We start from the raw sequence: 17,119 nt of genomic DNA, 5'->3' as shown, positions 1-17,119 counted from the left end.
AGTATGGCAAGCAGAAATGTAAAGCAAGATAAAAGTATCTTTCATTTACCATTTTTGAGACCCATATGTTTCTCCACAATGCAGAAGTGATCTGGCCAGAGAACCTAATGTCTTATTAACAGCAACCAAAATTACAGGCAGCAGCAGCAACAAGAAAATGTTTCCTTTCATTTTGGAATTGCTTATGTTCCCAGGCCTTTAGTACTATAAAGTAGTATAAAGAGCAGGAAATGAGTGAAAGTGAAGTGGAAGGGAGGGTGAGTGAAGAAGGTTTAAATAAAGAAAAAAAAAAGAGAGAAAATATAGGGAACGAAAATGAACTTCAGACTTCTCTATGTGCCACACTTGGCTAAAATGAAGCAAGAACCAATTGGCAGCTTTTGAATATATGACCCTCAAAAGGCAAGCTGTCAGCTCAATAATAGTTGAAGGGAATAAATGAACAACTGTACTGTTCTGAAAGTCTTGTGTAATAAAGTTATAATTTCATCCTGGAAGAAGGCCAAAAAGCATAAATCTAGGAGCAACCAATCTTGTATCAGCTTTGTAATAACAGTAGTAGTCATCCAAATATAGTTTACTTATTAAGTTCCAGTAATATTTACTTTGCTCCCCTCCTCAGAAAAATTACACTGACAACAGCAAGGGGACACTCAGGACAGTGGTCACTTTTCAGAAGTGATAACAGAGCAGATCTTCAACCTAACACAGAATGAGACAGGAATACGAACCTTGTACAGAAAGAAGAGCTAAGTCACTGATCTTCTTACCAACACAAAATATGTGAGAAATTTTACTCAGATAGGCATTAGGCAAGCCTGGTGCTGGAAAATACTGTTAAACGAGGCTGTGTAACGTTATGTTTTTGCTCCAGAGAACTTTCTCGTGGTGTTGCTTGAAGCAAGTCTGCAATAAGCAAATACAGGAAGATGGCTAAAGTTTTGCTACCTGTAACTCTGCGAGCTGGTTCGTGTACCCTCAAGAGCCCAATGGTCATGCCGAGGTGGAAACAGGCTTCGTTTCTCTCTAGGGATCTTCTGCATCAACCACCATGCAAATGAGAGCCACCTCGAAGATGCAGATTTAAAACCATTTCTGCAGCAACATTATGTCCTGTTATCTACGACAGCTAGAGGACTCTTGATAAGGCTGCTACAACCAGGATTTCCCCACTAGATGTTGTCCCACTTTCTGAACTGACTAGTAGGTCAGCCAGCAAAATTTAAAAAAGGAGGAAAAAAATAATTGTTCTCACGGTCTCTTGCTTCTGGATTCAATTGGATACTTCCACACAAGAACAAGTTTTCAAAGTTCAAGTGCTACACTACTTTGTTTCAGCTTCCCAACTACATCTGCATATCCTCTGATTGGAAAGAATGTCTGGAAGTTTGGAGTCAGGGAAAGAAAGGAAGAAGTGATGCAAAACTATGCAGCCTATTAAGAAAAAAGCCTTTCATCCCACGTGTGACTTACGGCTCCTTGGAAAAGAAAAATGGTGACAAATCATCTACACAGAGTATGGCAAGCACAAACTTTAGGGCACCTTCAGAAGCACACCTGGGCAAACTCTTAAAGACAGTAACATGCAGTGATCTGAAGCAGGTCTCCGTTGTAAAAGGTGGAGAAGCAGGTCTCTCTTAAGCCATCCTGGCCATCAGCCAAGCTGTAATTCAGCTCATCTTTTGAAATCACGAGCACGATGCTACAGAGGAGGGAAGACCCAACAGTAAAAGCAACAAGAAACTGCCAAAATGGCTAAAAACAGGGACAACAGCAAGGACGTGCTCAGGACCGCGGCTCCGAATCCCGCTTGGGAGAAGGAGCAGGACCCAGCAGGAAGGTCCTGGCTGGTTCTTCACTGGGCACGACTGGAGCGCCGGTCAGAGGGGCGGCCTGAGGGCAGGGCACGACAGATTCATCTCTGGCAGGAGCCGAGAAAGGTGATGAAGGAAAGAAGGAATAGTTCATCCCTCCACACGCCTCCCACCCGAATTAGCAAACCAGCAGTTCCCAAAGTGCCTGCAGGACATTAATTTCATTGAATCTTTAACTGTAGCAATAGTGGGCATAAAACGACACAAAAAAAGCAGGGGGAGGGAATCAACAAGTGGATTGAATTTTTTTTTCCATAAAAAAATGTTTGGGAAGGAGAGGAAAAAAACCATCAGCCTCATAATCACATTTTCTTTAACAGGATGATACATCACCACCTTTCACCCTGGTCAGTTAAAGCTGTATCTTAGTGAAATCTTAAGTATGATATAAAAAATATATATTACTCAGAAGACTGAAGAGACTTATGTTTTTCTTACTATATTTATGCCAAAAATAGTATTCCTCCTCTCCAAAGCAGTGGGGCCCAGAAGTCATTAGGACTAGTCTAGCATTCATGCTGAGGGAAACACGACCACCTTTAGTAGTAACCCTGGAAGGGCACATTCGAACGGAGGCTGCTCCCATGGCTGGAGGCTGCACAGGGCTGTTACAGTGGGTCAGTCTTGTCACAGTGTTGCTTTAGACTGAAAGAGCAGGTGTATTAATGTTTTATACATAAGAGCTTTCATGTTTGCAGATTGCAAAAATAGCCTTTTCTGAATGCTCACATCAGCAGGATTTGATTTCCCCAAAGTTCATAAAGCGATTGCAAAAATGAGTGAGAAGGGTCATGTTCTACATTTCACTTTCCTCCACAAGACTTGCCCAGATAAAGCATTACAGTTTGCTGAGCCTTGCATAACATAAATACGCAGCCAGTATTTTCTATAATCGGCATCTGAATTCTGCACAGAGCCTTGACGAGCATCGGAGACAGTGCAATCCCTCCTCTTCCAATGTATTTCCCATAGAGCTGCGCCCCAAATGACCCCCAGGAACTACCCCTTGTCTCTCTTTGGCCTTCAGGAAGACAAAAGAGGACACTGTGGCAACAGTCATTTTTCCTCTCCTGCAAAGAGATGACAGGGGCTTCATAAGAGCTAATTTCCTCAGACACTGGAATGGATAAAGGAGACAAGCCACAGGAATATACACGAATGAGAGAAAGGGGGAAAACATGAGACTGGAAGATAAGAGAGACAAGTGAAAAAAAAAAAATTATTAAACATGACACACGCGCACATGAAGAGTAGGGAAAGAAGTTTAAAAATAATAAATAAGATACAGGAAAGATAGAAAATAGAAAAACAGAAAGAAATAAAAAATAAATAAGAAATAAATAATAATAATAAAAATAATAAAATATATAAGACACAGCGTGCAGCTCCACAGGGCTTTTTGAGGCCGGCCGAGCCGAGGAGGTCCGCGTGCCCCACCGCTGCCTTCACTGCGCCGCACCAGAGCACCAGAGCGGGTTAGTGCCCGCAGCCCGGCACTGAGACAGGCTGGAGGAAGGAACAGGAGGACGGCACTCGCGCTACTGCTTTTTAACCCAGATAATTTCCATTTCATGGGATCCAATGCACTGCTACAGCCAATGCGCGCTGTCAATTGCACCGCGAGGGAAAAGAGCAGGAGTCACCAACACTGGCTCTGCTGGTGGCAGAAAGGTGACAGAATCACACACAGGATCACAGACTGGTTGAGGCTGGAAGGGACCTCTAGAGGTCATCTAGTCCAACCCCCCTGCTCCAGCAGGGACACCTAGAGCACATTCCTGCACCAAAGGAAACCCTGTGCTTGCAGCTTCTCGATTTGCCATGGTTTGGCCTCCTTACGCTGCTTACGAATTCTAGGCGAAAAACAAAACAAAAAAAAATCCCACCAGAAACCCTGGCCCTTGCATGTTCGACAAACTTAGTATTTATAACTCAGCTTCAAGGAACACAGCTATCCTATTTCTACCTTCGTACCCTTTTTCCCTGTGAGATTGGTCAAAGCCAATATAATCAATAAAATGTAACAGCAGCATTTCCTTTTTGACCCTCTTTGATGTATTTTAGCACGTTGGAAATTACTGGGGCACCACGGTGAAGAAAAGGAGTCTAGTCCATGGTATCGGCCTTTCACTGTCACTCATCAGTGGCCAACCACAGGCACGAACTCTTCAGTCTCATTTTTACCAGTATGGCCTAACTTGATTTCAACCTTGTTTAACATTTCCCGTGGCAGCATTAGAACAATACAGCAAAATTCACATCTGAACCATCCTCAGAACAGACGAGGACAGATAATTTTGTTTTCTAGGCATGCACTGTAATTCCTATTCATATGCCTCCGACAGGATCCTTGCTCTCATCCCCATTTCTTCTGCCACAATTTTGCAGCCTGCTTAAGCTCACACTGCTGCTAAACGAAGCCATCCAGCTCCTCTTTTGCCACTTCATCCGTGCCCCAACAACTCCTTCCCCAGAGCAAGCATCTTCGCAGCTGCATCACAAACTGCAATACTGAATTAACCCGGTTAAAAATGAACCACGCTTCGGTAGCTTGGTTTTACCCCAGGGGAGTGCACAGTCGGGCACAGGAGCCATCGCCTGGCCAGCAGAAGGGGAAGGAATGGACAGTCGAGGAGAGGCTAAACCACTTCTTCCAGGACACTGCTGGCTTAAAGTGATCATAAAACCATGTCAGTAGGCAGCTTCATGGCCTCAATATTCACAGTGAGGTCACGCAAGACAAAACACAAAAGCTACCCACAAGACGCCCCCAAAACAGACAGGGAGAAGGGGGCAGTAGAACAGGGCAACTTCTCTTTACTGCCATTTATTTCCATAGTTAGAGCCTTTATTGGCTTCAAGCTATCGCAGATAGAGGCCTAAAGAAAGAAAAAGACGGCTTCAAAACTATTTGCCATAGGATAATAATAACTTGTGTTGCAGTAAAATGTTCTAACTTTAGCTTTTAAGTATCACAAAGTCTTGTCTTCCCAAAGTAATACTGCTATGTCCTTATTGTATACCAGATACAAATATTGAAAACAAAACATTTAACGATAAAAGTCTTTCAAACTTAAGGGAACCATCTCAATAACAGGACTGTCTTCATACACTCTTACTTGCTTTTGGTACAGCTTTTAATAAGTGATTACAGCTAACCCTGTCTCAACACATTCACTTCTGCTTTGTATCTAAAAATGAAAGGGATGTTCCCAGGGTCGCAGAAAGCCAGTGTGGAGGATGGCAAGAGGCCACGGGAGTTTGCATCACTGCCACTGCGCTTCAAGGAGGGGGGGAAACGGTTAGCAACGAGAAAACCGCATCTTGGGCACCCATCTACGTCATCCTTCCATGAAAAACACTCACTTTACGTGCGTTCGCTTAGGACGTCACCCTGACAGGAACTGCGTGCGGCATGTGCTTAGTAGCAGTCGGTTTTACAAACAATAATAGAAAATGATCTTTTCGTTTGGCTTTGAGTTTTGTAAACTCAGAAGTCTGGACGAAGTTTTGTATCGCTGAAACCAAAACAGAAGCAGCTCTGTTTTTTTCACCTCGAGTTGAGCTAAGAAGTTAATTGATCTGGCAGGACTGTGCGGCCTTGGAAATCTGTACTATGGGTTTTTTTCTTTTTTTTTTTTTTTTTTTTTTTTGTGCGTGCACGCTGCAGCTGAGAGACTTGGCTTACAACTTTGCCGTACCAAAAAGAACTCTGTGGGACAAACTGAAAGTACTAACCACAAAATCAAAAATGCGAGAAAGAAGGAAGCACATCCCCTGCCTAACCTCACCCTTACTCTGCCTGACAACTACCTTTGAAAAGGAAAAAAAAAAAAAACCAATGTATTTATATATATATATGTATGGTGGTAGCCTGCAAGAACTTTAAACCAAATGCAACTTCTAAACCAAATACTTACTTCTTGGATAGACAGATTTCCAGTTTTAGAAGCACATAAACAAAGACGTGCTAAATATGATACACAACAACTAATAATTGTAGGTATCTAGTAATGCAAAATGCTGGGCAGACTCACGTCCAAGATTCATGTGTTCTGTCCATTTTATTAGTACTGAGCTCGAAAAATACTTCTATGTTGCAATTAATTTCAGTTTTATGTGCTTTACATCTTCAGGTTTGTATTGCTTAAACACGCACAGTGGTCCCAAACATAGCTAAAAACCCTCTATTAGCTGTTTAATTGGAGATCTCAGGGCCCAGGGGAACTCAGTTCCTGTTACTGAGGAATGTCAGAAGTTTCATCTTTTCACTGGATGCCCAAAGAGAGACTAAAGTTTACTCAAAGCACTGGGATATTTTTCTATGCAGATAGAAGCAAGTATGATCCTCAGAGAGAAAAGAAACCCTTGCTTCTTCCCCCAAGCACACAACTGTGGGAAAGGGCAGCCTGTCCCATTCTTGCAGGCAGTGGAGGAAAGAAAAATCCAGCCCAAGAGCCCATACTCAGCACTGAGCAGAAATCCTGGAGAGCACATACCACTACACAGTCAGGTAAACTCGTTTTAAAAAAAGACAAATAGCTGATTTGCCTATATGCACATACTGGAAAGCGCTGATAATTTCTCTAAATTCAGTCTCACCGTTCTTAAAGGGCACGCTTTGCTTCAGAACTAATCTGCAACCAAAGCTAAAAACGAACTGCTTGTAAGACACTGTTATCCTAACTTGGCTCCGACAACGCAGCATCAAAGTGTAAAAACTAAGATTAGCAGATTACGTCAGAACGAGCTCCCAGGGTTTATTCCTGAACTTTATAAATATCGCTAGCCAGTCATCAGAGCGCCTGTGTGCCAGAACGGGCTAATCTCCTGCAACCACCACGTCACCCGAAAGATGTCAGAGCAGCAGGGCAGGCTGCAAGCACCGCGAGCGGAGCCCAGGGACACGCACGGCGCACCACACGTCCTCCGGAGCGCTGCAGCACGACACACGTCCTCAGCTTGGTCCTTACCGCTTGCGTTTCTGCCAGCCTTCAGAAAGTGAAAACAACACAGTAAGAGCCACGGACCCGAGGCTGCCCATGTGCAGAGCGAATCAAGGGAATAACCTGCCAGGAAAAGACCGCAAGAATCCAAGCAGCAAAGAGTAAGCATATTGCAGAAGGGCTGCATTTAGAAAAGATTAAATCATGCCACTCGAGTGACGGAATTATCAGTTGTTTGGGGGGCATCATCACATTTTTTCTACATAGTTTAACCAATGCCAGAAGGTCCGATTTCAGTTGCAGTAATCCTATAGGTACCAAGCTGAACCTGACCAGAAATCAGTTTTACTCTGCAGGCCTGGCCTAGATGCAGACTGTGTATGGAGATCTCAGGATGGATTTCTGTTAGAAGTACTCCGCGTTTTCTTTATCACACAAAAAGGCCAGTTTTTATGCCTGGTTAAAGACAAGTCTGTTCCTCCAGATAGGTCTATGGCATATGGTTTATGGCAGATCAGTCTGACGAGCCACTCGCTGCAGAAACGCTGTGACAGTTTAAGACGTCACTCCTCCGTACTTGGGCCAGTGGGATGATCTCCACGAAAGCATTTTTTCTTGGCTTCCGCACTCAGCCAAACTGGTCGATTTGAGCAGCTTCCTGCAGCAGCAGCAGCGCAGATCAAGCTGGTAAGCCTGGCACGAAAGCAGACGGGGAGCGCTCGCCCGAGCCGCCTGCTTGCAGCACACGAGCCACAACCGCTAGCTGAGAAGCCGTGAGGGGCAGCCCCAGCGACCACAGCCTCAGCAGTGACCACGGCCACGCTTGCAGGACAGATTTAACACGGATCTTACAGATTGGGGCCCTTCATCTGCATCAGAAAGTGACTGGCAGGAAAAATCATAGAATCATAGAATGCTTAGGGTTGGAAGGGACCTCTAGAGGTCATCTAGTCCAACCCCCCTGCACACGCAGGGTCACCTAGAGCACGTGGCACAGGACTGCATCCAAGTGGGTTTTGAAGATCTCCAGAGAAGGAGACTCCACAACCTCTCTGGGCAGCCTGTTCCAGTGCTCTGTCACCCTAAAATGTGCATGGAGGGAAGAGAGCTAGCATATTTTCAAACGAGTCGGTCCTCATCACTGTACTGAAAGGGTTTCTTCCTTTCCCACTGCTGGAAATGCCAGGCCTCTGCTGGAGTACTGCAGGAACAGCATCAGAGCTGACAGGATGGCACTGCACAAGGGAAGTGGGAAACCTGAGCAATTGGAATGGCAAATGGTTTGAAACCTTGCAAAGCCTGATTCATTAAAAAAGAAGAAGAAAAAAAAAGTGACAGACTGAAATAAAGCCACCCCCGCACTACGCCTGAATTTTACAAGCATTTTGCAGCTTTTAAGTTTCCTGGTGGCTTCCTACCACCTGAAAATACTTTATATAAAATGTAAGTATAGTAAGTATAAAAATTAAATGCACACCGTTCACCATTTTTTACTTTGATGCCAAACTCCTCTTTTTTTTTTTTTTTTTTTTTTTTTCCCTGAGGTTGTAACAACAGGTTAAGCCAGTTTGTATTGAAGGTGAAAAGCTGAATCACTAATACAAAGTTTGGGCCAGTTAAGGGCATTTAGGGCCATCGGTATCAGGAAGCATTTAAGGGAAGCTCGGGTTTGGCAACACTGGTATTTGCATTATTAGACTTGAAAGTTAATGTCCCGTTAATCTTGCAGTCAAATCCATCAGCACTATTGTTTTCAGACTGTCTGCCCACTAAGGCAAACAATGCATCATTTACACTTGGTTTACATTTATAGTTGGGAAGAAAGCCATGTAAAGAACAAGAGGGGGGAAACCGGCATGTTTTAAATGCAGAGGAATACACACAGGGCTGCAAAACCCGAATTCCACATCTGCTCCATCACACAAAGCTGGGTGACTTTTAAAAATAAGAAACGTGTCCCTGTTTCTCTTTTCTCTGCCTTAAAATTAGGTTGAAGCCTTCCTTTCACTTGAGTGATGCAAACTCGAAACTTAGGAAATGAAAGCAGCTGGTGTTTCCCTTCCCTCCCCACGTTCAAGGCGATTTAATTCAGCCACTACTCAATATAAATGGGGGGAAGGAGGGGAAAGTTCTCCTCCCAACACTTTCAGTTACATTAAAACTAGGAAATATCAGTAATAGGTACAAACAAAGTACAAATTTAAAACGTGGAGTCTCTTTAGTTTGACATTATGAAATTTAAAAATTGACCTACTTTATGTAATACTCCCACAGCTGAGTCATCATAATATCAACTGGTCTTTAGCAGCTGCACGGTACAATCATCACTTTAAAAAAATCGAGAACCAATACTAAAATGTATCTTGGTTTATTATCATTATTATGTTAAAAATATACTGGCACTCTGGCAGTCCAGACTGTTACTGGGGGGAGAAAAGAGCCCTTGAAGAGAGAAAATTTGAACCACATCAAGTTCTGTCTTACAGCAGATGCCGTGCCTTGTAGCAAGATATATAAGCTACAGGATAAACTACAGGACGAGATTGCAGAATTACAGATTAGTTCCATCTCTGCCACGGTTACAGTATGTTGCTTTAGGCAAGTAATTTAGACTCCTTTCTGTTTCATCAAACAATAAAATGGAGGCAATGCTACCGCATTACAAAATCAGCTGACGTTTACACCACACTCCAAAATCCATAACATTAACTATTATTTTACTTCTATAGAAAAGGAAAGGGTAGTATATTTTTAATATGGGCTTAGCAGGCCTCCCAAAAGAGATGAAAGTGCCTAATGAATCACTAAAAACTTTTCACGGGGTTCCTCATTCATTATAATTCATTCTGGAGAGCATCTTACACAGGCTTCTGGCTAACAGTGCGCTGGAGCGAGCAAGAGCCCGTTCATACCTCAGCACAAGGCGTTTGTTACAGCAGAAAGTCCATGTAAAAAAAGAAAAGAAAAAAAAAAAGTTATTTTTTTCTAGTTACAGGACACCCTAGAGCAAACAACCACACAATGTCTCAACAGATCAGGAGGAGCTTAAGAAAAACCCAAACTACGACGGATTCTAAGGCCAACAACACTGGTACACTGGACAAAATCTTACACTGGTAACTGAAGATCTACTTATATTTTTTAAAAAAAAGAAAAATAAAATAAAAAGCATGGCATTTTGCAGAAAGAGGTGTGACGCTGGGCTTGTCACCGCAACTCGAGGAGGCCCCAGAAGGTCATCCAAGATAAAGAGGACGGGCCCAGCTGCGGCGCCAACCCCACGCACAAAATGTCCGTCCCTCAGGAGGTGGCGCTGCCCCCAACGCCGCGGCCACCACCCCGGCCCCACGGCCACCCCGGCCCCATGGCCACCCCAGCCCCACGGCCACCACTGGCGAGGGTGGCAGGGGCCCTGCGGGTCCCACCGTCGCCCCTGCCGCGTCCGCGTTTCAGAGCCCACCTGAGGAGCGGGGCGACTCCACGGCCGCTCCTCCCGCTGGGGATTTTGCTGCAGCGCGTTTTAAACGTATGTTCCTTAAGATACGTCGCGCTCTTTCAGATGCTGCTTTAAACATGCCCAAGGTATTGTTAAAAAAAATAAAACAGAAAAAAGAGCATAACTGAGATGCCTGCGTCGTGCTCACGCTCTGCAGGCCCCGCTGGCCCTGTGTGAGGGGCGTGCGGGGCTGTCCTGAGGTGCAGCGTGTCACCTCATGGCAGACTACGGCACTTTTACCTCTGCAAGGACAACGGGACAAATCACCCAAGGAGACAGCAGTGACATTATTACTTAATTATATTTCGCCATCTGCTACTGTGGCAGAACTGTGCGAGTATTTTAAGACGGTAATCCGGGGCTGTTGCTCCAAGAGCTAAACCAGAAAGAACAGAAGATTTGCTATTTGACATCACAAAAAAAAATGGGCAGAAAAAATGCACCTGTGAAATTATGCTTAAGACTTCAAAGCTTTTTATTTAAGAACTATTAATTCCAAGCGCATACTGAGTGCAGTCTGGCTTCTCGGCTGATGCTTTACAAAGCTGTCAGTTTTCTGAGGCTTGAGCCAAAAGGCAATATTTGATATGTAAAGATGTTTGAGAAGGAGGAGGGTAAAGTGAGAAGAAAGATTTGTATGAGTCAGTCATAGTTCTTTTAAAAAATAAGTGATAGCATTTTTAAAGAGTAGGAAAAGAGCGACTTATATACACGGATTTCCTCATTCCTGGCTTAACAGTCGCAAAGATAACGCATTCGAAGTTTAAAGGAACTTTTAATTGGGATTATTTACAAAGGCAAGTCACATGGAAGCAGTTTACAACACGTAGGTTTTGCTCCATTGTTCCCACTGCCTTTTTGTTTTCGGAATTCATTTCACAAATGAAAAGTAATGCTCCAAACGGCACCCAGTTGCAGCAGGACGGCCAGCGGCCGCGCGGCTCTGCGCACACCATCAGCACAGCACTTTGGTTTTGTTTAGTTGAGGGGGCTCGTTGATGCTCGGGGTACTCATTACAAGGCATTACTCACGAGCACCATTACCATACCTTCCTGCCTCAGATCCCTGTTTACCATGCAGCATCCTGCGCAGCCCGCAGCCCGGGCACGCAGCGTGTGACACTAGGTGGACCATTGTTCTGCTCCGAACGGCAACTCCGCAGGAATTCCTCGCGGCCGGCTTGGCCGTACAAAGAGATCGCAAGATTACTCACAACGCTAAGATACAGGGGACTGATTTGTGGGTTTCCGTTTGTATTTTTATTCCTCCTTAGCCATCGTGGACTTTAAATGGCAAATTTTCCTGGCCACCTAGAACGACACAACCTCCCCAAGCGTGCTGAGCACGGTGCCCAACTTGTGAGTCAGTCACCCACAGACCCGGGACACCCTTTGGCACAGTGGACAACTGCGAAGCCTCACGCGAGGTGGCAGAGGCTCCTGGCGGACGGTGAAGGGCAGGGGGAGAGGCCAGCCGGGGAGGGCAGGCTGGACGCACTGGCCGAGGCGGGGAGCGGGCACCAGGTTCAGGGTGCAGAGTTCGCACCTGGGGCGCGGGCAGACAAAAGAGGCGCCCGGCCCTCGCCGGGAGGGAGCCGCGGCCCGGCATGCCCTGCTGCGACACTGCACCCGCTCGAGAGGTCACAGGAAAAGACACCGGCGGTGGTGCCGTGCCACGGCGCTGCCCGCCAGCCAGCCAGCATCCGCGTCGCGGCCCGGTCGCCCCGGCGGCGCTGCCCGCCGCCCGCTGCCGCGGCGGGGGGCAGGAGCGGGGCAGCGGCGCCGGCACGGGGCTCACCTGCCCGGCGCGGCCCCATGGCGCCCCCGGCCCCCGCGTGCCCAACGGCCGCGGCCCGCCTCGGCTCTGACGTCACGCCGGGAGGGGAGGGGGGCAGCCGGCGGGGGCCGGAGCGCCGCGGCGACCGAGGCCCGTCCCTTTGTGACGTCACGCGGAGCGGGGCGAACCTGGCCGGGCCGGGCCGGGCCAGGCCGGGCCGGGCGGCGGGGCCCGCGCTCGCGTCTGCCCAACCTGTTGCGCCCGCGACGCCGCCTCCGCCCCCCGCCCACCCCCGCGGCCCCCCCAAAAATACAGGAAAAAATATTTTTTTAAAAAAGGGCTTTTTTGTTTTTGTTTGGACGCCGCCGAGTGGAAACTTGACCCCCTTTTCGGGGCGCCCCGTGCCCCCGCCGCCGCGCGCCGGCCGCCGCCCCCGGCGGTGCTTTGTCTGCGCGGCCGGGACGCGCCGCCGGGCTCCGCGCGCCGCTCCCGCCGCGCCGGCTCCCGCTCCCGCGCTCCTCCGCAATGCGGATGTATTTTAATTCGGGGAGGAAAAAAAAAAATCGGCGGCGAAGGGGAGCTCAAGTTGGTTTTGGCTTAATCTCCGAATTATATTTCGATGGGTCGGGAATCGATACCAGCAGCCATCTAAAGTCACCCGCAGTGGGCTGATATTTTTTTTTCTTCCTCCCCTCCACGAAATCTATATAATAAGAAGGTAAAGTGTCCCGAAGGTCACCCTCCCCTCACAGGAGCACACGTACAATCCACCCCCACAGGAAAAAAAAATAACACCGCGAATGATACGTACCATATAAACTACAACTTTTTTAAGTGTCGCATCAAACACGCCCTACAGCAACACTTTTTTTTTCTCCACAAAATGAATTATTTTTTAAAAAACGTGCAGATAACTCGCCCTGCTGCTATTTGGCTAATCCCCTCTCTTTTTTTTTTTTTTTTTTTTTTTTTCCAAACGTAAAGAAAAAAAAAACTCCCCTATGCCAATCAGAACGTAACTGGAGCACGAACAAAAATCCAAGTATCCACGCACATTTATATGTTTAAAGGATTAGACAATTACAAGGGATTGGTTAAGCGGCTGAACGATGCGAGGCAGAAGCCCAGGCCGGGCTGCGCTGCGCTCTCCCAAATTTGCGAGCCATCACGCCGCATTTTGAAGCCGCGCCGAGCCATTTTGCCCCGCTCCCGCAGGCAGCCCCAGCACAGCGCGCTGCCGGCACGGCTCGGCTCGGCTCGGCTCGGCGCGGCGCTGGATGCGCCGTAGCGCCACGAACAAGCTCGCCATGACCAGGCACCCGCTTCCAACTTGAAGGGCTTCCCACAGGCGGGCGCGGATGCGCAGCGCGTGTACACACACAGGCATCTCGCCCGAGACGTGCTTTTGCATGCAAAGCGCGATCGGTAACAGCCACCACCGCCACCCCCCAGGAAAATGCAGCTTCGTTAACACTATCGCGGCAGCCCCCCGAGCCGCCAGCCTTTCATCGAAAACTAGATTATGATTGTGTCATTTGAGGTCAATACATTTATTCGCCGGAGGTATCGCCACGCAAATCTGGTTTTACCAGCGAGCTGCGTGGAAGCTTTGCCCATTAAAGGGGGCCTCCGAAACTCCCCCACCGCACCACGGGAAAAAATAAAAATAAAATCCAGCGTTACATTTGCTTTAAGAAAGCCGTAGAGCTGCAGCGTTAGCTATAAACTTGACATTCACTGCCATTTCCTAAAACCGGGAGTCAAATGATATATGTTAAGGCCACTTACGTATTTCTTTTGAATTATATTCCTCTTGGGTCTTTCTTTGCTCATTCTGGTATCCAAATTCTGATTGCAAAAGGGGACAATTGCTTCATGAATTAAAGCCGCGACAATTAAAAAAAGCAAAAATACCGAAAAATCCGGGGGGAGGAGGGGGTTGTTTGTAGTGGTATCTTGTAATCCGACTTTCTTTCCTCACAATGTGATTCTCCTAGCAATAAATCCGAGATATGGGGGATCAAAAAAAGATAAAAAAGAGAGAGAGACGAATGTGAAGGAAACAAACAAAAAAATCACTTTAGTGAAACATAATGGAAAAAAATCTCCCCCTCAGTACAAAAAAAAAGAAAGAAAAAACGACGCCCTTGATATCCCCTTTTTTTCCTCTTCCTCAAGCCACCTAAAGCGATCTGCAGGTCCTTAGTGTCAGAGCTGTAGTTACATCTTGAAAAAAAAAAAGGAAAAGGGGTTGAAAGGAGAAGATAAATAATAATAATAATAATAATAATAATTAAAAAAAAGCAAAACGGCGTTGGAAGTCACGTTCGTGCTGCTGCAGCAGGGAAAGCAGCAGAGACAACTCCAGCAGCAGCAGCAGCAGCAGCCCCGGCAGCAGCAGCGAGGGCTGCTGCACGCACCGTGTGTGTCTCTGCTCCTCCAGCTCCCCCCGGCCAATGAGAACCGCTCTCCGCCAGCAACTTTAAATGGACCTGATTTTTTTTTTAATATATATGTATGTGTGTGTGTGCGCGCGCGCGTGTGTGTATATATATATATACGCGCACGGACACACGCACACAGAGACATACACCAGCTAGGGCTCGGCCACAACTCCCAACCGCGGCGGCAGCCGCAACGCCCGGCCTCGCTGCATGCAACAGGCCTCGCTTGCGCTCCACGCGGGCTAAGCGTCACACGCCTTCCCTTTTAAAAAATATTTATTTATTTTTCCCCCTCCTCCACACCCACTTTCTTTATTTTCGTGCTTTTCTTTCCCGCCACCTCCCCAGATTTTAAGTGCGGCCGCCCGACGGCCAAGGTCGCCGCTGCCCCTGCGGCAGAGCCTGAGCGCAGCAATTTGGCGACGCTCCCTCAGGCGCGCACGGCACGCTCGACCGCCCGGCCCGGCCCTGCCCGCCCCGCAGCCGCCTCCCCCCGTGCCCGCCTGCCCTGCGAGGGCCCCTCTGTGCGGGGCGCCTCGGCCCTGCCGCGGGGCCCGCCGCGCTGGCAGCACCTGGCCGGGCTCCGCGTGGGGCCCCGGCTTTCTCCTCGCTCGCCGCAAAGTTGTAGTTCCCTCGCCACAAAATGGCGACGACAGGGAACTACAACTCCCGGCGTGCCGCGCGCGCGCTGCTCGCTCTTCCCCCCCCCCACCGGCCGTGTGCCCGACGCCCATTGGCTGCTCCCCGTAGAAACGCCCCTCCCACCACCTGCGTGACGCTCCCCCTCCCCCGCGTTTGGGGGGGGGGGGGGGGTGATGGGGGCGGCACCACCCGCCTCCCAGTGGGAGGAAGAGCGGGGGGAGAACGGGAAGTTTATTGGGGAATTGCAGGGAGAGGGGGCGGACAAGGCAGGCAGGCGCCGTGGGAGACTGCGGGGAGAGCGCGAGGATTAATGTGTCTGGGTTTCGTTTAGGGAGCCGCCGCGCGGAACTTAATTTATCCGCGTAACGGCCGCGGCGGGGCAGCGGCGGGGACACGGCGGGGACCGCGTCACCTCGGGGCGGGCTGGCGCGTCGCGGAGGTGCCGTCGGGTTGCGCCTCGTCCCCCGCGCCCGCGTAGGCTCTGCGTGAAGCTCTGGGAAGCTATGAGCGCTCCTGAAGCTGCCCGTGGGGAAAGGGAAAGGTTCTTGTTCCCACCTTCGAATTGGAGATGAGCAAGTTTCTGTTTAACTTTCCGCCCCCTTTTGTTTTTATTAAAGTATTTCTGTAGATCGAAGGCCTCAGACATGTTTGGAAGAAAACATGTTTCTCTCAGGTTGCCTTCAGCTAGGAGCAATGAGCCTGTTCCTCTCCGGGAGGCGTTTCAGAAAATGAGAAATGGCAGAGTTAGTCCTACATGAATATCTGAGTCAACAGTTAAGCAAAGGTTCTTGCAGAACACCTACGTGGCTTCTCTCAAATTACCCAAGGTAGCAAAAATAAGTATTCCTCCGCACACACGTACTTTGGCAACTTCTTAAGTCTTAGTGTTGCTATGTTTGCTAATTTTTGTGTGCGTGTGTGTCTTACAGTGATCTGGAGTCCGGTATTGTTGCAAACTAATGCATTTTCTTTTCTAGACCTTTCCATATGTGGCTCTGCTCACATTGTGTCCCGTTCCACAGAGCCTTGTGCCATGCACGTGTTCTGCATTATGTATCTGCTGTGGAGATACCTAAAACTGAAGTCTAGCTGGTTTACAAAATTAATGGAACGCTAATACTATGGTTACTAGCATTGCATGTTAACCACTACTGATGCCAGTGTTTGCCCTTTGTTCACATGTTTTCAGGAAAGCTTTAATTTGATCGTGCATTTCATCCTGGTCGCTTCCTGGTAGGTTTGTTTCTTGGAAGTGTTTTAAGAACTGCCTGACGTTCATGTGGTGGAGTTATTAATTTCTTCATTTTAGTGATTCCTTTTGCCATAAGATGTTCTTTTCCTCTACTCCCGTAACGCAGAAACATAAAGGAACCCAAAATACTGTATTTGTATTCTACGGGTTAGTTTTTATGGCTGCCTAAGTCAACCTTGCCAACAACTGTCAGAAGACAGAGCAGGGTCAGTTTTCTGAAATACGATACTAATGTTCAAACAGCTTGGGGATTTGGGTGGTTTTTTTAGGGGGTGGCAGTGATATGAGGGACTTTCTTTTTTTCAGAAATGGTAGTTTTGAGTTATTTGTTTGAGATTTTCATGCCTATGAACTCTTATATACCTAACATTTCAGTTGTGGTGAAAGGTAAGAGGAAACTTTATTAAGAAGGAACCTTAGTTGCACCTCCCCTACTGCTGGAGCTGTTATATTTGCCCACTTTGTACCTTGATAGAGCTTTTAAAAAAATCAGCGATTGTAGGAAAAAGAACATTCTTCATAGCCAACATTTTTATGGCTCTGCTAGTACTTTGAACAGGAACTATTGCATTTGACACCATTTCAGACTTGGAAGGCAGATGTGTGTGCAAAATATTTTGTGGTGTCCTCAGAGTTCTCCTGTGGCAAGATTCTCAGTAAACTAATGAAGAAGGTCCTGGTGTGGTTG

The 17,119-nt window shown here is 47.6% G+C and overlaps 1 protein-coding gene across 4 annotated transcripts in view; it reads right to left on the bottom strand.

The window, feature by feature from the left end:
• Positions 1 to 15,185, bottom strand: part of JARID2 (jumonji and AT-rich interaction domain containing 2) — a 198,860-nt gene extending 183,675 nt beyond the window's left edge. For 3 of the 4 annotated variants that reach the window (XM_088521719.1, XM_088521720.1, XM_088521721.1), the window contains exon 1: positions 13,882 to 14,492. In XM_088521719.1, coding sequence (XP_088377845.1) covers positions 13,882 to 13,926 — 45 coding nt within the window. In that variant the 5' untranslated portion in view covers positions 13,927 to 14,492. Of the gene's footprint in view, positions 1 to 13,881; positions 14,493 to 15,109 lie in introns of those variants that run through there. The other variant, XM_088521718.1, reaches the window with a different exon arrangement.
• Positions 15,186 to 17,119: the final 1,934 nt, after the last annotated feature.

Source organism: Tinamus guttatus, unplaced genomic scaffold (genome assembly GCF_059628265.1).
Source record: "Tinamus guttatus ecotype Peru unplaced genomic scaffold, ASM5962826v1 Tinamus_guttatus_pri_ptg000131l, whole genome shotgun sequence".
Classification (NCBI taxonomy): Eukaryota; Metazoa; Chordata; class Aves; order Tinamiformes; family Tinamidae; genus Tinamus; species Tinamus guttatus.
Note: the sequence above shows the minus strand (reverse complement) of the source record. Positions and strands in the feature narration are given on the sequence as shown.